The 21959-nt window shown below is 43.5% G+C and overlaps 2 protein-coding genes across 5 annotated transcripts; both read right to left on the reverse strand.

The window, feature by feature from the left end:
• Positions 1-142: 142 nt before the first annotated feature.
• Positions 143-4147, reverse strand: yrdc (yrdC N(6)-threonylcarbamoyltransferase domain containing). Its single transcript, XM_035624086.2, has 6 exons — positions 3864-4147; positions 2407-2602; positions 2131-2245; positions 1933-2052; positions 1670-1800; positions 143-970 (listed from the first exon to the last, which is right to left on the reverse strand). Exons 1-6 carry the CDS (start codon positions 4024-4026, stop codon positions 904-906), a joined length of 792 nt encoding a protein of 263 aa, XP_035479979.1. The 5' UTR covers positions 4027-4147; the 3' UTR covers positions 143-903.
• A 1233-nt stretch (positions 4148-5380) lies between these two features.
• mtf1 (metal-regulatory transcription factor 1) lies at positions 5381-21657 on the reverse strand. Of its 4 annotated transcripts, none has more exons than XM_035623976.2 (12): positions 21401-21657; positions 19842-20373; positions 14943-15181; positions 13553-13684; positions 11764-11837; positions 11371-11492; positions 10953-11030; positions 10708-10810; positions 9952-10625; positions 9627-9696; positions 8698-9026; positions 5381-8616 (listed from the first exon to the last, which is right to left on the reverse strand). In XM_035623976.2, the coding sequence occupies exons 2-12, from the start codon at positions 20307-20309 to the stop codon at positions 8536-8538; spliced, it is 2370 nt and encodes a 789-aa protein (XP_035479869.1). In that variant the 5' UTR covers positions 20310-20373; positions 21401-21657; the 3' UTR covers positions 5381-8535. The 4 variants fall into 4 exon arrangements, 3 of the variants coding, with proteins under 3 accessions (XP_035479869.1, XP_035479853.1, XP_035479862.1); XR_004789976.2 differs by lacking the exon at positions 5381-8616 and adding an exon at positions 9274-9338 and having other exon boundaries at positions 8885-9026; XM_035623960.2 differs by having other exon boundaries at positions 5381-9026.
• Positions 21658-21959: the final 302 nt, after the last annotated feature.

Genomic DNA, 21959 nt, shown 5'->3' on the forward strand with positions numbered 1-21959 from the left:
TGTGCGATTTAGATTTTTTTATCAACTTCTAATGTTAAAGTAAAAAGGTACTAGCAAAAACTTTAGGCAAATAAAATCTGTGTCTCTGGTTGATTTCTATGTGAAGGACACTTAAGCTTCTTATGGATGAAAAAGAGTGTGATAATGAAAAAGAGAATTTATTGTGGTTGTACATTCCATCAAAAAAAGTCTACATGGATGTTTGTTTTTTTTACTTGCATGTGGGCAGAGGAATTTCACACCGTACATCCACACAAAAAAAAAATTGGGGGATCGGGATCTAGATCAATGGGCAGATCCAGAATATATATTTTTTTCTCTTTAAGATGGGGAGAAAAATCGTTAACTGACAGGAGATTAATAATAGTTCTGGACTCAGTCAGTCAGTGCAATTCACATAATTCCCATCCTTTCATCTGGTCCCAAAAATTCACTCAGGCCACAGATTGGGTGCCCATCAGCCTCTAACATTATCGAAATGGCAATAAAATATTAACTCAAACCATTGTATTCTTGGCTGTGCGACGTTGCTTTGACAGTACAAAAAAGATAAAAGTTTTACATTTAATGCATGGACGATACCAAACAGAAATTGCTCTATATTTCTGAATAAATGTTAGATAACTTTGACACTGTTCAAAACCCCACATTATCCCATGATAGACACAAGGTAAGGCAGCAAATATGGTCATCAAAAACCAAAAGTAAACACAGACCTTAAACCAGCCACCGGAACAGAGTCGGCCATCGGAAGTTCAAGACTCGAGTTCTCCCTGAGTTTTAAGTATTTGCTTGGAAACATTAAATTCTTCTTTGGGAACATGAAAAGAGGATTCGTCTTCTCCGAGGTCGAAGCTCATTGTGCGTCTCAGTTGAGGAGTGTTGAGAGAGACAGATCAGAGGTCATTTTTCCGAGTCCTCCGACAGTCCATATTTGCGCTCCAGCACATCAAACGTAGAAGAGAGGGCACTGAAAATAGAATTAGACGTTTCATGTTTAATGCGCCGGGTCCCCTTCAGTGGAAGATTATTTAATAGTGAAACGGGGCGCGAGGCTGAGTCACAATGTAGTACAAACACAAAACAATACTCTGACTCCATGTGCCATTTCATCACTCGTGTGTGGGGGCCAGAGTGGAAGACCATCGCGCGCGCGTGCGTGTGTGTGCGGTGAAATAGTAATATATTAAATTAAATTATTAAAATAAAACATCTGCACAGGTTTGCCCTGGTTCTCCAGCGGCCTCAACCTCCCAGTGGTGAAGTGCATAGTGCTTCTCCACCTTTATTCAGGAGCGTGGGCTTTCACCTTGAGAGCTTTATCTCTTTATTTTAACGTTGAACAAAGTAATAGCACCCCTCACGTTTTTTTATTACTGACATCTGAACCGTCACATCACATCCTTTGGGGGGGAAATTTAGTTGCGTGGAAATGTAATGTGACCGGATCTTTTTCATTTCAATCTATCTAGTGTGAATGACGCATCCGTCAGGAAACGGCGCAGAGGCCAAACACTCATTATTTGATAAGCGAAAACTGTTTTTCATTTGCTTGACTTTTAGAAGTAATTTAATTCTGACTTATTATTTTGATATTTTTAAATAAAAGTCACTTGTCACTGCAGGAAATTTAACCGGTGATTGGGTCCCAGCGACATCATGAACTCACCAGCCGGGCCTGATGATGCGAAATTTGCCGAGTACCGATAAGTCGACCACCGTTGATCCGAGGCGGCTCTGGTCCGTGATCGGTCCGCCGTCCACCACCACGGCCAGTTTTGGCCAAAGCTCCTGGAATTCCTTCAGGAGAAACACACACCAACATTAGAGATAAAGACACAGTAAAATTAAAATGAGTAACATCCTAAAAATACTGTATTAAAAACATGAACATAAGACAAAAGTCACATATGATGGTTCCTTCCCACTTACGTATACTTCCAGAGTGCTACTGTGTGAGCTGATGTTGGCGCTGGTGAGTGCCAGCGGCTCACCGCACATCTGGCAAAGGCGCCTCATGAAGGCGTGGTCTGGGATACGCACGCCTACGAGCTGAGGGATTAATGGCATCTATTAATAAATCGTTGGGTGTCATATTGTCAGGAACATCTTGAATAGGAGAGGACTCACTGAGGTAAATGGGTTGAGATCCGTGTTCAATGCTTCAGACCTTTCAAACACCAGAGTGACGGGACCTGGCAGCAGGTCGTCTAACAGCTCCTTCTTCACGTTCACCTTACAGTACCTGACCACCACACACGACAGTTACCACTGGTATTTTATACAGGAAAGAAGTCTGCATTAAAACCAGAGCTCAATTCAATATCAGCACACCGTGTTCAGTTCACCCTCCACCTGACAAAGAAAAACGGGCTCAGATCTCAGTCTTCTCCAGCAGAGACTCACTTATAGATGTCCTGAACTTCTCCCACACAGATGGCCAGCGGCTTGTGTCCATTTCGTCCTTTGATGTCAAAGGTTTTTCGGACGGCCTCTGAGTTTTGAGCCAGACACGCCAGGCCGTAGATGGTGTCTGTGGGCACAGCGACGACGTGGCCCTCCTTCAGGGCGTTCGCCGTGCAACTCAGGATCTCAGCGCCGTCTGCAGTCCAAACACAAGAAGAGGGTCGATGAGGCATCATCACCCACGGCGAACAACAACCCGGATAACAAAGCACAAAGAGAGTAAAAACACCAAGGAGAGAGGTGAGCACATTATAACATAAAAAAAAAACGTTGTTTAAGGTGTAGCGAGTGATGTTTATATGGCAATGATGGCACACACCTTACGAGTAGGCCAGTCATGATAATTACTTTTTGTTGCAAGATATGTCCCAGAATATGATTCCTATAAACAATATTATCGTCATTTTAAGACCATTTTTTGATACTGAATCATGTGAGCTCGCAGTACATTGGTCCTACACGTTTTGGTTTGCTCCTTAGAGAAATTTTACCCAAAGTTTAGACTTTGCATTTAGGCCTCAGACAAAAGAGGAAATTCGAAGAGCAATACAAACAAATACATATTTTCTGACATTTTATAGTCCAAACCAGTAATTGATTAATCATACGACGAGAACAGATGAGACGACTGAAGCACGTGTTGTTGACGTTCATTCTTATGTCGACAAACACGCATGTAGACACAATGCGTCTTCAGATTGGCTTACTTTGTGTAACTTTTTAGAAATGTTTTACAATTTACCTGTTCTTCTATTGCTCTGTATTTATGTCCGGACTGTTTTAACTGTTGTGCATCTGTTTTTATCTTTTATCATTTGTACATGTAAGTTGTCCTTGAGTGTCCTGAAGGGCGCCCATAAATAAAATGAATTATTCTCATTATTAAGACATCCATGTATGACATGAGCTGGGAGGTCCTTGGAGAGTTGGTATGGATAATATACATTCATTAGTTGGTTTTAATGGCCAACATACGAGTTAAATAAATCAGCTTCTATTGATTCTAGAAAGAATACAACGGTCACTCAACAACACTTACAGAACCTGAAGGATGAGTGAGCCCTGCCATAAAGGACCAACTACTGTAAATACAGTTCTGTTGCTTCGATGTCCACGGTGGGCGATCAGCTGTTTGTTATTAAAGTATACACACCAACTAAAATGTCCAAAATCACTGGACTCTTACGACTAGATCTGCACGTGAGTGGCTCATGTCACCTGGGCAGGTCCACTTCACTGACGAAAGGAAAATCAGGAATCTGACGCAACCGGATGCAACACAAGGCGGCGTTTACCTCTCCAGCTAATGGATGATTCCTCAGCAGCTGTCAAAGACTTTCACCTGTTTTCAAAACTGACCGTCCACACAGATGCACGTGCGTTGTGACGTTCCTCACCTGTGTGGCCTTCCCGACGCACCGTCGGCCCGTTGGAGGTCGGCGGCAGCAAACGCAGCACTTTGGTCTTCAGCTCTTTACACATGTCCGCTCCGAGTCTCCGAGCCGCGGCCGCACGGTGAGCTCCTCTGGGCCCGATCAGTTCAACAACAGCCGACTTCATCAAAACCAACACTACAGCCACCACGGGTGTGTCGCTGTCGCTTCACCGCGGACGAGCATGCCGCTGTCGCCCGATCAAATGACGAGACACGTCTTCCGGGTTACGCCCCCAAAACAACGACGACATGTTTCTTAAAGGGCCATCAGCACATCCGAAGAAAAAAAAAAAAGAAGACATGAAATTAGAAATGTCACCGCGAAAAAATGTATCTAGATTTATATCTGTGGTAACAATAGTCTTTCATCTCCATGAATGGATATTCACCAGAAAAAGTAACAAAGAAAAACGTTTTAAATAAGTAAAAAAAAAAAGGTAAAATCCAGAAATATCTGTTTCAAATCAGAACCCCCAGAATCAGCTTTATTGGCCAGGTTTGCGTAAACAAACAAGGAATTTGACTCCGGTTAATCTTTGCTGTCAAAGTACAACACTCGCTTAACATATAAATAATAAAAACAGAAAGGAAAAAGAAATATAAAAATAAATAAATATATATATATAAATCTCAGCAAAAATGTATTCAAAAACAGTATTCACACGATTTGCTCCAAAATAAACGTCTTACCTTCTGTGTGAGTTGTTTTGGACAGATGCAATAATATCTGGAAAAGCATTTTTTTTATCGTTTTGCATTTGTGTTATTTCTTCAAACGGTCTTCGCAGACGTCGCGCCCTATGACGTAAACGAACCACTGATTAGCACAAATTGACATCACCTGTGCGCACACCTGCTTAAAACCGCACGACACTCACTTGAATGCGGAAACTGAGAAGCTAGAAGGACAAACATGTCTATTGTCACGGCATCTAACACAGGTAACAAAACAATACTATGTTTTTCATTGCAGTTGTGACTGTATCCACATTCATCTATACAGTAAGCGTCTTTGTTAAACGTCCACAGGCTGTAGAGAGGAGACCCCGGCTGGACGGACTGAAGATGGTGCCTCGATGGTCGCACAGGTGAGTTTTAACCTGAAGTGGAAATTTTGCAATTTTTTTTTTTTTTTTGTGCCCCCCAAAAATATCTTGGTGAGTTTTTTTTCTTCACAACAGCTGGAGGAAGTTACTGGGAGACTGGCGACCCTATCTGAGAAGATAACCACGTGTGAGAGAGTCCTAGGGGACCTGAAGGGTCTCAGCGATGTTCTTATGGTGAGTATAATAAATAATAAACTAAATCAGTGACATACTGCAAATTCGAAAATTAACCATGTGCATGTCCTGCAGAGGAAATCTCTCCAGGATGTAACCTTGCCATCGCCAAAGTGACCAGAAGTGGAAAACATGTCCCTCTCTCAAATTTCATGCTATTTTAAGTTAAAATAAACTGTCATTTAATTGAAGAAAAAAATACAGTGACAGGGATATGGTTTTATTATATTGCTCTCAATTCAGAAAGTTATCATATTACTGTATACGAAATGAGCATAAGCAAACATGTTTCACATTATACATTCTTTAAAAAAAAATACAAATCCTCACCAATTCCTCACTCTTTGGGTGTCAAGACATTCCTTTGGAAGCATATAGTTTCCTCTCCCTCTCTTTTTATTCAATATTGCCCATTTGGAAAGATGTTGGACATGGCAAAAATTCTGGATCAAAAAACAAAAACACTGGCTTTACATTTGTGAACAAACGATCTGCTTCTAAACAAATGTCACCATCAGTGATTTGCTGACCGTTTTTCAGGTCATCTTCAGCTGCATGTTTGACTTTTAATCGTGACACACTATCCAATTTTTTTAACCGAAAGGCTGAGATTATTACATAAAAAGGAGTGAGCCTAAATGAAACATGTACCCATATAGTGTAAAAAAAAAAGAAAACAGCTTACATTTGACCAAAAAACAATTCTTAAAACAGAATCATTAATTCACAAAGCACTCCTCCAAAACAAACAGAATCCAGTTAGTTTTTAAACCAGACACCTCAGAGGCAAACCAGTATGAACAAGGGATAATAACTGTGCTGCAATATTCATGGGAACAGTACTTGAACACAAGTCCATATTCACACCACTCCAAATCTGAAATGCAATAGAATGGATTTCAAGCATGCTTAATGTTTATGCATTGGAAAAGGCAACGTTTGCCACTGGAGTTCCGCATATAGGGTTTTAGCAGAATGTTATGAGGGAGGAATACGACATTTGTCTCAGGAGTCTGTATTTAAACTTACGAATGCCACTTAAAATTGCATAGTTGTGTCCACTGACAGTATGCATGTGAGTGTGTTGATGCCATGAGCTGGACTCCTGGCAGTAATGTCACCGCGCGCTCGACGGGGAAATGGCGAGTCGATCGTACAATTTCACAATCTAATAATGGAGCAAACTTCAGATTTGGACACTCCTGATATCAAATACTGCATACGTGGAATGGTTGAGCACAAGATGAGACTTGGAGCCTTTAACAGTGTGTCCAACTGCTGCCTTGGCACCTGTGAATCATGGGAAAGCTGCACCGCTGCAAATTATAGGAAAACAAAACAACAGAAAACAATGTCCTACAACGTGGAACTAGAATGAATCACATCAACTGCACCCGTTAAGTAGCTGTGTATACATGTTTTTTTTGTCTCTCTCTCTCTCTCTCTACAAAAGCTGCATATCCACAACATTGCAGCTGGAAAACGAGACAGATCAAAGTTTCGCCTGTGTGAGCTCATGCTCGATGCGAGTGCCTGAGACTCGGTGAGGATGAGTGCGTGGGCGCGTCGGTGGAACGTCTGTAGCAGAGACCGTCAAGGCAAAGAGGCTCCGAACAGTTACTGCTCTAAGGCCAAGTAGCTCGACACTCTAGTATACAGGACACAATGCCTTCGCTCTATCGTCATTGCATTATGTCCCGTGTGAAACAATACTGTTAAATTACACTCTGAGCAGGGGGCTGTGTTACACATAGATTTTTGTTACTATAGGGACTGTACAGAAACCCGGCTGCTTATAGACCTACAGCGAAACAACTCAAATATTCTGCATGAATGTCATGGGGGGGGGTTGTACATTAGCGCCGAACTCGGCGAGTTAGTAGTTCAAAAGTCTATACAAAAATACAAATTCTAGAACAATCTACAAGTTTCTCAAAGATTTCTTTTTTTACACTAAAATGTACTGTATATACACTGTCGCCAGGACACCATCTTTTTTCTAAATGCTACTTTACAGCAGTTGTGTACAAAAACAAGTCTGTAGTGGTGCTGCACCTCGGCTAACAAAGATGTCAGGTTACTCACTTTACAGGTTACTGTGCAATAAACAGGGAAGAGTGCAGCAAAAGACATAGGGCCACCGCAAGTGTGGGGTTATGTGGTCAAGACGCTGCGTGTCTGAGTAACAAATGGGGGGGGGGAAAACGGGATCCGTTATGACTCGATGCATCCCTGAGAGGGTCACAACCCTATGAAACACGGGATGTTCCATACTGTGTCATTGTGGACAACTCTTCTGCAGATCCTTGAGGATCGTTTGTTTCGCTCTGCAGTCTGCTATTGGCGCCGTTTTCCTCAAACTTGCTTTGAGCAAAAACCCATTACGTTCTCGAAAGGACAAGCAATTCAGTAACAAAAACAGCTCAATAAAAAACAAAAAATACAACAAGTGATTGAAATAAATTAATACGATTTGTTTCTTTCTGCTATCTTGAAGATACTAGTATTACCAGTATGAATGAAAGAATCAAGCATTTAAATAAATTAACATGTACAATTTTAAATTAATTTAAGTTATAGGCAACTTATTGATGTGTTGAGACAGGCAGATCACAGGTTCTTCACTCAGTTAGTGAAGAACTCAAAAGAAGTACATAAGAATCATCACATTTTCTGGACTATGCAAAGTCTTCCTAGAAAACAAAACAAAAAAAATACGGAGGCAATCACTTCATCTCGTTCGGCAGCCATACGAGGGGCCGTGTGGACAACCCCTTCAAATTCCTGCTGGAAATAATGCTTGATAAAAATTATAGCATAATTCTTCTCATATACAGTGCATTCTGGTCAGTTGCATACCAGCTTTAAGCGTTTGTTAGGACCTGTAGTACAGTACGAGGATATACAGACACGTTTGTTTTCCTGCTCAGGCGTGAGACCTTCAAGCCAGGGAAAACTGAACTCTTAAGTCATCAGTGCTCGGACAACACTCAGGGTTATTATTTACTGTTTGATTATGTTTTTTTAACAAAAGGATCTACTGCCTTTTCCCTGCATTAATTAGCATAAACATTGCTAAATCTCAATAAGCAAACTAATCCTTTTTCTAAAAACGTAACGACTGCAATGTCTCCGCAGAGAAAAGTAAATCGCCGTTTGAGTAAATGTTTGAACAATGCCACACAGAACAGAATGCACTGCAGGTACAGGGGGTTCAGAGCACGCGATATATGAGGAGAGAGACGAGGCGTCGCCGAGGACAGCGACTCGAGATGTGGCTGGAATCAATGACTTGTGGATGAGTGGGTGCAACACACAAAAACTTACGGTGCCCCACACAAGAAGGCAGCTCTTCTAAGGATTGCCCTCAGTGGCCATGTTGAATTCCTTGGTGACCAGCAGCAGAGCCTCGATGCTGGAAGCCGCCTCGGGGCTCTGCAGGGAGAGGAAGTCTGAGATGTCCATACTAGCTAAACTGTCGGACGAGGGAGGGTCGGGCGGGTCGGCGCTGCTCACCATCGTGGAGAACGTCTGAGCCGAGGACGACGAGGAAGGGGCGGCCTCCTCCAGGCTCGTTTCGCCCACCTCTGAGGAAGACGTGGGGAGACAGTGCGAGGGAGACGTTGTGGGTGGATGGAGGGGGGGCTCCGGAGGCCGTGGTGGCGGAGGGGGAGGCAGAGGTGGCTTGGGCGCTTGCTGCTGTGCCAGGGCTGAGCTGATGGAGGAGGCACTCTTTGAACTCTTGTCTTTAGCAGCGTCCCTGCAGGCACACTGGCACTGGCAGGATTCCTCCTGTTTGATGATGATGACAGGCAGGCTGAGGCCGATCTGTTGGACTGAATTACCTGAAACGGACAAAAGAGAAAAGTCACTGAAAAACTAAGCGGGCAAGTTGATAGCAACTCTTTATAATTTGCCTTCCAAAATATCCTTCAAACGAAAATATTTATGTTAAGGCCAAATCAGAGGGTGAGAGATGACAAATTAGTTAAAGCCACATGTACAGACAGATCTCTTCAACAAATAAAATTAAATAACAAATGTGATGATTTTATTTCCTCAAATAAACAATAACTGATAACCGTTACACACTTGTTCCCCGTAGCATCATCTTGAACATCTGCAGTCACTTATCATGCTTGACTGAAAACATCAACCTGAAACATTGAGCTGAATATTTGATCAGCAGAAAAAAAATGTGCAACAAATTATGCTAAGTTAGTCAGTTTGGAAAATTTGCTAAACGTTCTCGGATTTCAGCTTTTCACATCAGAGTTTGCTCCTTTTTTATGTTTATTGTGTATATAAACAATTAGTCTAACAGACATTTGATTCTTTAACCAATAATCCCCCACAAATTGTTTACCGAAATGTGTGAACACATTTATGATTTCATCACATCCATCCAAATGAATAATCGTAATAATTCACTAAACTACTCTTACCAGCATTTCCTCCAACAGGTATGGCCGTAGTGAAGAAAAGCTTTTCCACTTTCGGAGCCCCTTGCTGCGACTGCGAACAAACATTGAACAGAAAAGTTCAAGCAGGTTAAAAAAGAAGAAGCTGTTACTGTGTTATGAAGTAGCTTCAAAATAAATTCTCACTGAAGAGGTTGGCATACTGATTGCTAATCATCACAAGTGAAAAAATGTAGGATTCGAAGACAAAATGCTGGACACGCCTAATTTGCACTGCAATGAATAAACCAATGTGTTATAAAGTGACAAGCATATCTCTGTTCAAACACTGTGTGGGAGCAGTACTCACAGCCTGCTCTGGGTTCTGCTGGCTGGCAGCACTGCTCAGGATCCACTGAAGGTTCTGGTCGGACATGACCAAGCTTGGCTGCAGCAGGTTCTGGGTGGGTGCTATGGTGATGGTGGCCGGGCTGGGAGCCAGACTGGGGCCAGGGTTGGGGATGGGGTTGTTGGCCAAAGGCACAGGTTGAGCCACAGCTGCCACAGCATCTGATGAGGCTGCAGCTGCAACAACAGACACAGCAGCAGCAGCAGCGCCTGGCACTGTGGTGGTCAGAGCTGGGGCCACCGGAGGGGGAGCAGAGGTGGGCACTGGGAGAGGAGTGGTCTGGGCAACATTGTCTGGCTGCAGGAATGTGGGCGGCAGTGCCATGTAGTGCTGGGAGGGGCCGTGGTGGTTCGGTGCTGGGACAGAAGCCTGCGCAGGCACGTCCGAGGCCTGCTGGGGCCCGGTTAATTGCATGAAAGGTTGTGCGGAGCCGACGGCGGCGGTGACCGATGCGGAGGCGGAGGCCTGAGAGGAAGAGCTCTCTCTGAGCCGGGAAGAAGCCTCCAGATCAGCAGCTGTGTGGGAAGAACAGCAGGAGGAGGAGGTGGGGTTGACAGTGAAAGAGATGAGGGTCGAGGCATCGGTCACTCCAGATTGGGCAGAGGTCTCTCTGCTGAAGGGTTTGGCAAGGCTCTCTAAGGTGGGGGAAACAAAAACGTCATCAGCACAAGCACCACTGATACAACTTTCAGCCTACAGGCTTTGAAATGTTCTCACCGTTGTGATGGCAATCATCTTGGCTGACGCTGTTTTCCGGACTCTGGAACATGAGCTCAAAGATTTTCACAGGGGTCACATTGTTGAGGTCCAAATTTTGAGCCTGTAGGAACATTAAACATTAATAAAAGATTTAACTTGTACATTTAATGACCTACAGAGTATCATAACTGCTAGACATCTTCATCTTGACAGGTCTTCCTACTTCTTCAGTTTGACAACGCTGGAGCAGCAACCAGACTTACATTATGGATGTTCTCTCGTAGCTCAGAGTCTGTGGAGATGAGGCTCAAGTCACTGAGGCACAGCGAGTGATTTGCATCCTGTAATTAAGAGATGAATAGATCTTAATTAAAGTTGACGCTGCTGCGATCAAGTGCTGAGTCATACAAACGAGACATGGGGAGCAAAATAATGCAACCTTGACTGTATTTTAACGTAAAACATTAAGTTTTACATAAAATTAAAAAAAAAAAAAAAGTTTATCAAACAAGGTAAAATAGTAAGTAATAATGTATTGTAGTGTGAACCCCTCTAAAAAAAATTCTGTCTAATATGAGGATGATGGTGTGATGTTGCTCTCAGGCTGTGTACGAAGAACAATGTGCAAAGATGGAGGGGCAAATTGAGCTACAGCGACGAGCTGCTGTTTCTCTGACTCACTTCAGAGAGGGTGACGCTGAAGGACTGTCCCTTGTCGTGGCCCCGGATGTGACTCTTCAGACTGTGCTGGCTGCTGAAAGTCTTCACACAACCGTCACTCGGACAGTTGAACGGCTTCTCCCCTACAGAGACGGAGCGAGAAGGAAAGGTGAGGGATAATTTCAACTGTCAGGCAGAAGAAAAATATATTTGAGCTAGAGTAAAAGTTGCAACCATTTTTCTTTTTTAACTCTGGAGGAAACTGAAGAAAAACAAAACAAAACCCATGAACTATCTCCATGTAAGGCAAACAACTCCGATGAACTTATTTTTAAAATTTTCAAAATAAACATGTCCTTGTTGAATTGACACCAGATGAATCAAGGTTACATAAAACAAGCCACTGACATGTACCTGTGTGAGTCCGTACGTGTGTTTTTAGGTGATGACTTGCAGCAAAAGCTTTGCCGCAGCCATCGTGGTCACACCTGAATAAAAAGACAGGAAAAAAAAACACAATGTCACGAGACCAGATGCAAATAGCCCGAGAGGATTTTTCAAGACTGTGGATAAGCACGTTGATTCACATTAAAGCCTCTATTAGAACAGTAATCTCATTACGACTCATGACATACTGTACATATAGCTAACGAAACACATGTATAGCAGATGGGAAACTAATGGGAGGAATATCATCTCAACACCATCTTGTAGCTTCCATGATGCCACAGTGAAGTGAAAATGTTTTAGTTTGCACATACAACTGTGTTTGTGTGGAAAAATACTCATCACAACGGAAGAACTGTTTTCAGACATGAACTCCGGAACATTGGGTCTTTTCTGGAGTTTGCCGTTCACACATGAAAAACGCAGCAGGAGATTGATAGACTCAGACACGTTCACAACAGCAGGAACATTTTCCGAAACATGCAGCAGGTGAGAGGTGGCGCCTGTGAAGAGGGATCACTCGAGATTATCCTGCTGTATTTTTTACATTTTCTGAAAATTTGACCAGGGGGCAGACAGTAAGGGTACGGTCCAATTGTCAAATTGGCTTAGGTTTCCTAAATCTTGAAGTGACCCAAAAGTATTTCATCGGCAGCCATGATAAGAGCTGTTCGGATTCTCTTAATGCATAGGAAAGGAGCTTCAATGCTTCCTTTCCTATCTCTTCTAGCATAGGGTACACTGGAGCTTCGAAAAGGAAAGGAAAGGAGGTATAGACGCCCCACAATTCATTGCGGCAGCAATATTTAACATGACACGCCACCCACGGATGTAAACGACTAAATCCGAAATAGAAGTAGAGGAGAATGATTATGACCCAGCACGTCATCATATAAGTTACTGTTACATATGCATCATTTACATCTGATGTCACACATTGGTAAAACACACTGAAGAATGCTGATGTAGCCGCTGCGTTTTTTGTAGTTCATCTTCGGAAAGTTGTAGTGTAGTGTCTTTTTGTCCATATATGGAATAAGAGGGGAATATGGGCTTGCTTCTCTTCCTTTGGAATGTTATGCAAGGGGTCTTTCAAGGACCCTTACCACTCCTTTACTTGGCCTTGAAAGTTACACGTCTCACATAGCATAACTTGATTCGAAATCAGGTGTTCCTTATCAAGCCAACGATGGGCCTATAAAGGTAACCCCCAAGAAGAGTCGGGAGGGTTGTCCTTTTGGCCGGACACTCTCCAAGCTCTGCAGGGCTTGAATCGATACTGGTCTTTTTGTAATAAACCTTTATATACAATCAAGACGCTGTCGGCGAACTTCTCTTCAATACATCTTCACATCATCGCTACTTAGTATACAACAGTAGTTTCACCACGGCAGACGCATGTCAATAACATCCGCCGTCGCGTGATGACGTAGTATATTTAAAGTTGAGTCGGATTCACTGAGCACCGCTGTCGGCTTTTCCTAATTCCCATCAGTCCTCCTTTACACCTTTCCTTGAACTCATGGCGTTTTCCACTGAGGTCAAGGAAAAGTAGATAGGAAGGACATTTCGACTGCACCCTAAAAGTTCGTGAAAATGTCTGCGAACATTTGCATTCTCACAGCCCCTCCGGATGTCCAGACTTCAGTGCGTGTTTGACAGCAGCTACAAAGACCTACCAGTGAGCATATACTCATCTTCTACTTGGGGGGATAGGGGGAGGGGTTAATCCTATTGAGATAATGAAGATGCTCACCGGAATGGCTTCTCCCCAGTGTGTGTGCGAATATGCTTCCTCAGGTCGCTGAGCGTGGTGAAGTACTTTGTGCATCCCTCCGATTCACAGTTGAATGTCTTGCCTGTGTGAATTCTCTGGTGTGCTTTAAGTCTGAGGAGACAATCAAGTTGGTTTCATTTAACCACAGTGCGAAACACGTCAGGAGAGAGAAAAAAACATAACAAATTACTAAATTAAACACAGTGGCTTTAAACGGCTCGTGTTGATTGCTTCTGCTCATTAATTTAATATGTCTACAGAGCATAAAAAAGACAGTTGGGTCGAACACACACTCTCTAGGTGGTGGATGGAAGAGGAAAGGTAAAAGTTATATTATTTAAAATAAAAATTATCCATTTGTGGCACTGCTTTGCTGCCCCGACTTAATGCCTCTGACAGGGACTCGATGCCAGTGGCACAGCTCCACCAAGCCCCAGAGACGTCGTCACAGCAACTGAGCCAATTACGGACCAGAAAGCGCTGACGCCGTGAACCGGTTTGACAGCAAAAAAATCTAAAAGAGGTGAAAATGCTCCGAATGGAGAACATGTGAGGCACTGAGCAAACAAGAGAGATACCTAACAGAATGATGCACTAAAGTTTTCTCATCCTTCATCTTAAATGCATTTGCGATGACGGCAGCAGCTTTTGAGGGAGCGCTCAGAGTTGCTCTGGTCATTGGTTGCAGCTGCCACACTCCATCAAGTTGCCAAGACATCCACTGTGTCACATCTTTGCCTTTTCACTCTCTCCCTCTCTCTTGAGCCTAGTGTAGTCAAAAAAATGTTTTAAACTCATTATCTGCAGCATCGATCTCAGAAAGTTCAGCCAGTACCTCATTTTCTAAACAAGGTACACAAAGTCTCAGACGACCAAACCCAGCCCCTTTTACCAGAGGCTAGAGTGAAGTCAAATTGCAATGTATAATCAAAACTACAGGATTTAGACAATCCTTAGTGAGCGGTGCAATGTTCCCAGGGTGTGTGTGTGTGGATTATTTCTTCTTCCCCAGTTAGGGAAAAAGGGTAATTAGGGACAACAGGCAGTGAAGGAGGGTGAACTTTAAGGACACAGTACACAGATTTCATTCAATTCAATTTCAACTTAGAGATGTTAAGCTACAATGGGGTCTACTTGAAAAATAGTGAGTGTGGTCAGAAGAAACCTGCCACCACATAGAATAACTCTTAATAAAACTGTCCAACATAAAAGAAAAATGATGCAGACATTTCTGTCCTGTGACAACACTTTATGGCCTCACACTTTATGGCAGAAGCTGCGGTGACTTTATGATACGACGCGGCGCCATAAAAACAACGCCGTGAGGAGAAGTAAAACACAACACAACAAAAGCTGCGCGTGGGCTCACCTGTAAAGAGTGTTGAAGGCTTTCTCGCAGCCTTGCACGTCGCACTCAAACGGCTTCTCCTTGGTGTGAACGCGGACGTGGATCTTGAGACTGTAGGAGGTGAGGAAAGCCTTTCCGCAGCCCTGTTGATTACACACGAATGTGTACTCGCCCCGGTGAGTCTTCTGGTGTGTGCGCAGGTTTCCCGCAGTACTGTACGTCCGCGTGCAGCCCTCAAACATGCACTGGTAGCGCTTCACCTGATAGTGAAAGGGAAAATCATTACCTACACGTTTTGTCGACTGCATGCAGTGGTATTATATAAAATTACACTGGAGATAAGGAAAAACACTACTCAGAAGATGTTTTCAGACATGAACTCCAGAAAATGCCTGGACCAAAAGGCATATTCCGGAGACTCATTCAGACCAACAGAAACATTTCCAGAACGTTCTGTGGCGTCTGGGTACAGCATGTAGGAAGCAGGACGTGACGATTATTCCGCTGCAGAAAGCAGCTTTTTTTGAATTGGAATTTTCCAGTTTTATTCTAACATTTGCTCACTTTGACATTTTCCTGTAACTTTTAAAAAGGGGCCAGGCAGGAAAAGTTCCAGAAAATGTCTGCCACGACATTTGCGTTCTCACACAGCCCCATCTGAAAAATGTCGTTGAACTGTCCGGACTTCGGAGCATGTCTGAGAGCAGCTGTGAACATAAACCAGTCTCCATCTTACATTTTGACAAAGGGAGGGGGAAAAAAAAAGTCATTTGTTAATTCAGCTCAGCAATAAGCAGCCTCGCCACACAATGAAGTGACAGTATGAGTGGATGTGACCTTTCAGAGGGGACTCAGTGACTCAGCCACCCGTCAGCACATGAAGCGGGTGAGCACAAAGGACAGCGATGAACCCTCAGTGCAACACATCCCATCCAGTTGTGTTTCACAGCACCAATCTCTGCAGCAGTGTGGCCGTCTCCTGCTCCCTGCTCACACAAAAGCCCTGGGGCAGTGTGAATAGAAGCGACAAATTCTGTTCTTCGATAAAACGCTACCCTGTTACTGGACAAATGCATTTGTTTTTCTTTTCCTTGTAAAAAAAAATAAATAAGTATGCACATTTTAACTACTACATCTACTAATATATTAGCCTAGTGCTGTTAACCAACTGTATTCCGTAATGCCTGCACTGTTTCGCATAGAATCTTGAGAGACTATGGGGGGTGGATGTCAGACCCTCTGGGGGGGCACCCAGAAGAACATTTTGTACATTTTCAAGTTAAATCAATCAATCTGGTGAACTTTGATAGCAATTTAGGAGGCTAGATCTTTAAGAACTTTGTGCTCTTGTAGTTTTTTTCTTGTTGCAGTAAAGAATTTAATCATAAACACATTGTTAGTATAGATATGAATGATGATCACCACCATTAATATACTTCAGAAAAAGACAAATAAAATAAAATGTATTTAAAAAACAGATCTGGTCTTCGACTTGGACCAGCAGAAGTAGATGGTACTTTCACTTTTACATTCACTAAATGTTTCGAAAGTTGCAAAACATTTGTTGCACTTGTGGCAACAAGACTTTCGACCGGTTCACTCTGTAAGCGTCTCTGCTGACAGACGAGCAGTGAGAGTTGGCTACGCCCACAGTACTGGACATGTTCCGACACAGAGACGCACCGATCTGATCTCAACTCAGTACGCTGTTACTCTCTCCATTAAAAAAAAATATAATAATATCTGTTGGTTGTAATGAATGCACGCGCAGTTTTCTGTAACAAGACTGTCTTGTATTAAAGTCGTTACAGTATCCGCGTTCGCCAGAGCGTTGCACAAACTTCCGCCGTGGTCTGATCGATTCCTCTGAAAATCAGATCATAAGCCAAATTAACAATAAGATCTTCAGAATGCCCACCCCTAACTGCAGGTCACTTTTTTGCAGTTAAAAAAGAAAAGTGCAACCAGCAACACAGACCAAGCAAACAGCCCCGGTCCAAACATAATGTTGAGAACGGTCACTAATGTTAATGAGAACACAGCAGGGCTCTCCGCCTCTCCCCCAGTCTGCTCGCAGTGAGGAGCATTGAGCTGAACGCACCTTAAGAGATATTTTATGTTGCTCTGAGAAGTATAAAATATTTTCGATTTGTTATAAGTCTATGGCACAACAAATTAGACTATGACGGACCGCCACAGTGTAGTCAATGAATGGGACACACAGACAGGCGGGCGGAGACTGGAGTCACCAAAGCATTGGATGAGATGAATGATTGGTTGGATTAAAATTTTTTGAAATGTTACCAGCGGAAACACTGCATACGCCTAATGCAGATTTCAACCAGCAAAACAGCCAAAAAAAACTTAAGTTGTAAACATATTAAAAACCTCTCCTTATTGTGAATGTAAGAGAGCTAATTAATGCATCCACATGTTCAATCATTCACAAACTGGACTCACAAAGTATAAGACATTCCTCATGGCGCCTTTGACAGCAGAGAAAATAACCGATGCACCAGTGAAAACCCCCACTACGCTCACGCCTCCTTGCAGTGTCAACGCTTCAATTCACATGCTCACACCCGTGTAGTAACATTCACTCTAAACAAAAAAGTACAAAACCTTGCGAAGCTGTTGTACGCACGGCGAACATGCCACAAAGATGATTCGACTCCCTCTCAGCCTCACTGACAAAACACTAACTGAGTGATGGGTAGTCTGAAGCCATTCACAGTTTGATTAAAAGGATGTGGGAGATAACATTTGTTAGACAATAAAACCATGCAAGGCCACTGTGGGAGGCTTGTATTCATCTCCCACACTTCGTCGTGACTCTTCTCTCTCCACCATCACTTTGATCGGTGCGAGACAGCACTGTGTGCTTTGGTCTCCCACACGCAGAGTGGAGAACACTCCACAACAAATTAAATGTTTATGTGAGAATGTCTTGACATTCTCTTCTGACATCTGTTGAACAGGAACAGGAAATGGCCACTCTGGGGGTTCTCTATGCTTGAAGACAGAGCTGCCAAATTGTTTTTTTCCTTTGCAGTACATGCTGAATGCAAACAGCATCATAATTTTTTTTTGTAACCACACCAAACAGCACATTCATATTCACAGCAGCAGCAGCGGCACATAGCTGCCACAATTACTACACACTGAGTTACTGAAAATGTTCCACTGAAAGGCCATGGATATTTTATCTGCAAAATCAAAATAATATATAACATAACACCAACAGGGAGTTTAATTTTGTTGGAGGTGTCTTACATTTACTGCTGTGGGCACTTCTCGTCAGGGATACTGAAGTATCATAAGTGACTGGATTAATTTACATTACCCACTAACAATGCAATCCAGTCGATCCAACAGAATACACAGATTACGATTCAGTGCTTGGTGTTCTGCAGTTACATGAAAAGAAAACCTCCTCCACATATGTATCGTATTTCATATTTTGTTTGTTTAGTGATGCTATGGTCGGTGGTTTAAAAAGACCCACGGGCGAAATATTTCACAAAGACCGTTCACTGTACACTCTACCTCAAGTTAACAGATAATTTTGACGAGATGAGACATCACCACGAAATTGCCCGTCCTTTACTTACGACTCAGAATGAAAATATGAAAATATCAACTATTTGTAAAGTTAGATATTGGTTACAGACAAACAAAAAGAAAAGAGTACCAGTGTTTGTGCCTGTTCTTATACCAAGAAATGTATTGACTGGAGACTTAGTTGTTACCTGCAGTCCTTTAGCACCCTGTCTCATATCTGGCAAATGACCGGCTGCTTAACTAGTGCCCACTTGGTGTCAGATGGTTTTATTGTCCACTTCCCCTAATCAGGCTGGGATAGGTTTCATAACATGGCAACTTTACCAAAGGAACATGGATAGGAGGAAGAGTGGGTTGTGAGTGGGCCTAATGCATTTCACCAAAGCACCAAATCACAATGTTATAGAATAAAAAAACAAACAACCAAACCAAACACTTGCTATACTCGTGCAATAAGCGTTTTTTGTTTTGTTCAAATTATTTGTCTCAGATTGAAGGGCCATCAAGAAATGCTAGGGGGGAAAAAATCTCTCAACCACTGATCTGGAATGACTAAACGAGCTTCCACAAACCAAACTAAATCAAGCGGTAACAGTTGACCACATTCTATGTCGCCCTCCCAGTCTGTGGTGTGTGAAAATGAATCAAAGCAATGCGGTGTGTCACAGTGCCACAGGGTACTGGACGGTTTTGTGGACTGATGCGGGCTGAATCACCTGCAGCTCAACGTCAGCAACACAAAAGGAACTGTTGGTGAACTTCAGTGCGTAACTACGAATAAAGGAATATCTCATTTCATCCTGCAGAGGCTCCAGTCCTTCAACATCCGTAGCACCATGATGTGAAATTTTCACAGATTTTCTATGCTACGGTCTCCCGAGGACGGCCAACACCAACAGACTCAACAAACTGATTCAGAAGGCTGGCATGGTGCTCGGGGTGGGAGCAGGACCCTTTGCATTTAGTCGCCAAGAGGAGAATGTTGTCAAAACTCCTCTCCATCATGGACGATCTCTTCCACCCTCCACACACGTGTTCTGGTTCGCCAGAGGAGCATGTTCAGCCAGAGAATCTGAATGACTAAATGATCCTGGTTATCACCACAACTCTTGTAGTTATTACTTTTTCACTCATGTACTTCCTTTTCCCTTGCTGTGTATTGAGCAAGGGTAACATAACCGGTTCCCCTGAGTGGAACATTGAAATTATTCTGATACAAAGAAAAGCTGCATATTGAATTGTGTTCATACTCTGTATTCAAAGAATAAGGCAGCTTCTCAGTGGCACATTCACATTTCATCAGTATGTAGCAGCTGTACACCTTTGACATCAGGAGGAAATGCACTCATTGAGGTTTACCTCTCTCAGCTTGGTCTCCGGGCACTCAGAGTGCAGAGTGAGCGTGGCCCCCTCTATGTTGCGTGGCATGGGAGTAGAGCCCGGATTGATCGTGAACTGGATCTGATCTGCAGAAATGGTGTGGTGCACGTAACCCTGCGACATGCCGTCGGGGTCGGCCATGAAGACCAGAGTGCCCTCCTCCTCGTCTCCATCGCCTTCCACCTCGGTCAAGAAGGTGACTCCGTCGTCGTCCCCTCCACAGTGCAGCTCCTCTTCCCCCTCCTCATCCAGCCGGATGGGGTCCCGCTCAATGAGCACCGTGGTGCGGTCGTACACTCGACCGGAGGACGATGAGGGCTCGGCGATCAGGTCGTTGTCTTTGACGAAGTGGAGCTTGTTGTCTTCGTCTTCGTCGTCCCGCTCCAGTTGATCCACCTCCACCTCAAAGTACATGGGCGCCTCCGTGTGAGGGCCATTCTCACTCATGGTCCCTGGTGCCTCTCCTTCCCGGGCCGGGAGGACTGCACACTCACACTGTTTGTGTTACAGCCTAAAATAAAAAGAAGCATGGGATGGAGGAGGCATGGATGTATTTTTATACCAGGTAATTGCAGTAAAAATCTTTTGTTATTTTACAAAACAATATGTTTATATATATTCAAGACTGTGGAGGAAATCATACCATAAAACCGAATATGTTTCTAGAAAGCAGACTACCACGAATCAATCAACATAAACTTTGTAAGTTTCAATCATTTAAGAGGTAATGATTCTTCTTCATGAGGCACAATAGCCTTGTTTGGAGGAAACGACCACATCGGGGCTCTGGAAGTTTCTGACTCCCGATGTCAGAAGTCACGAGACAGCAGAGGCTGCACTCGACCAACACACTGACACGTCCGGATGACTTTCCGGCCCAATAAATCCACACAGGTCGGATTTTTACGAAACGTTTAGAATAATAAATATGAAATGTGTCACTTTTCTTCTTCGCGACACGGCGGGGCTAACGTTCACGGTGCCGCGAGACTGACGGACACGGTGACCCGAGGAACACACACAAACACACACACACACACACCGTTAACTGCCGAGTCGAATCCGTGTCCTCATGTTGTGGCGTTACCGTCCGAGTAACGACCCGTCGGTGGATTATTGACCCGACGGCAGTTCGCACAACACATCTCGATCACACCGTTACTCGGAGACGAGTCGCTAAGCTAGCTGCTACGCATAAACCGCCCGTACTTTCACAGTTCGTGTTTTAGATAACACGCCTGTCGCTGCTCGTGTTCCTCAACGTTGTGCGGCTCGGACTGCAGCGCAAACGTGTCCAGTCTCGTCTTTTGTCCTTGGCCCGAGTCCCAGCTGGGTTAGAGAAGTGACCGTTAGGTAGCCGGCTAAGTTAACTAGCAACAATTTAGCTCGTATGTTAGCGGAGCTAGCTGGCTAGTAACGTTAGCCAGTTTGACTGTCGACAGCCGATACGACCCGTCTTCTCTGCGGCGCTGACGGCCGCTGTGTTTTCACGGGATAAACTGTCAGGCGGAAAGAAAATGGCATCAAAATGCATTTACCTGTGATGAAATTTAAGCCGTGCCCCTGCGCTTTGGGATGTTTTAACACATTCTTCCTATCCCCTCCCTGCTCTACCATCCAACGTCACGGACTCCCAGCCATTCGTGATGTATTATGGGAAATTAAATATCATAAACGAAAGCACGAGTAAAATATGATGGCGTTGTCTTCTAACCGTATAACAGAATTTTTTTTAACTTTTCTATGTGACAAGTGTGATGTGATCACCAACGGAGGGCATTCTCAGAGACAAATGAATCATAGTAACTTCCGTGTAAATGGACTGAGGCTGCGTTCCGGACGGGGTTTTACGACCTCCGACAACATAAAGTGCAATTGAACGCCACTCGAAGTTTCTAGTCGTGAACTCGCAGATGCACTTGCCCCAACTTTCATGATGAAGTCGTAGTCTCACGTCAGACAGAAGATGATGTGTGCACTGTAACTCATCTATTGAAAGACAGCACGAAGTATATTTGCCTGTTTCTTTAAATTAAACTAAAAACATATATGTAAAGATAATACATACATGTTATTGGATACGGTTTGCAAGTACCA

This window comes from Scophthalmus maximus, chromosome 1 (assembly GCF_022379125.1).
Source record: "Scophthalmus maximus strain ysfricsl-2021 chromosome 1, ASM2237912v1, whole genome shotgun sequence".
Taxonomy (NCBI): domain Eukaryota; kingdom Metazoa; phylum Chordata; class Actinopteri; order Pleuronectiformes; family Scophthalmidae; genus Scophthalmus; species Scophthalmus maximus.

Excerpts from the sequence above, each read along its gene's own strand:
- yrdc (XM_035624086.2), bottom strand. The coding sequence starts at position 4,026 with ATGAAGTCGGCTGTTGTTGAACTGATCGGGCCCAGAGGAGCTCACCGT. Across the intron at positions 2,603-3,863 it reads GCGTCGGGAAGGCCACACAG|ACGGCGCTGAGATCCTGAGT; the intron begins GTGAGGAACGTC and ends TTTGGACTGCAG. Across the intron at positions 2,053-2,130 it reads ATCTCAACCCATTTACCTCA|CTCGTAGGCGTGCGTATCCC; the intron begins GTGAGTCCTCTC and ends TTAATCCCTCAG.
- mtf1 (XM_035623960.2), bottom strand. The coding sequence starts at position 20,309 with ATGAGTGAGAATGGCCCTCACACGGAGGCGCCCATGTACTTTGAGGTG. Across the intron at positions 11,838-13,552 it reads ACTGGGGAGAAGCCATTCCG|GTGTGACCACGATGGCTGCG; the intron begins GTGAGCATCTTC and ends CTTTTTATTCAG. Across the intron at positions 11,031-11,370 it reads TCAGCGTCACCCTCTCTGAA|GATGCAAATCACTCGCTGTG; the intron begins GTGAGTCAGAGA and ends TCTTAATTACAG.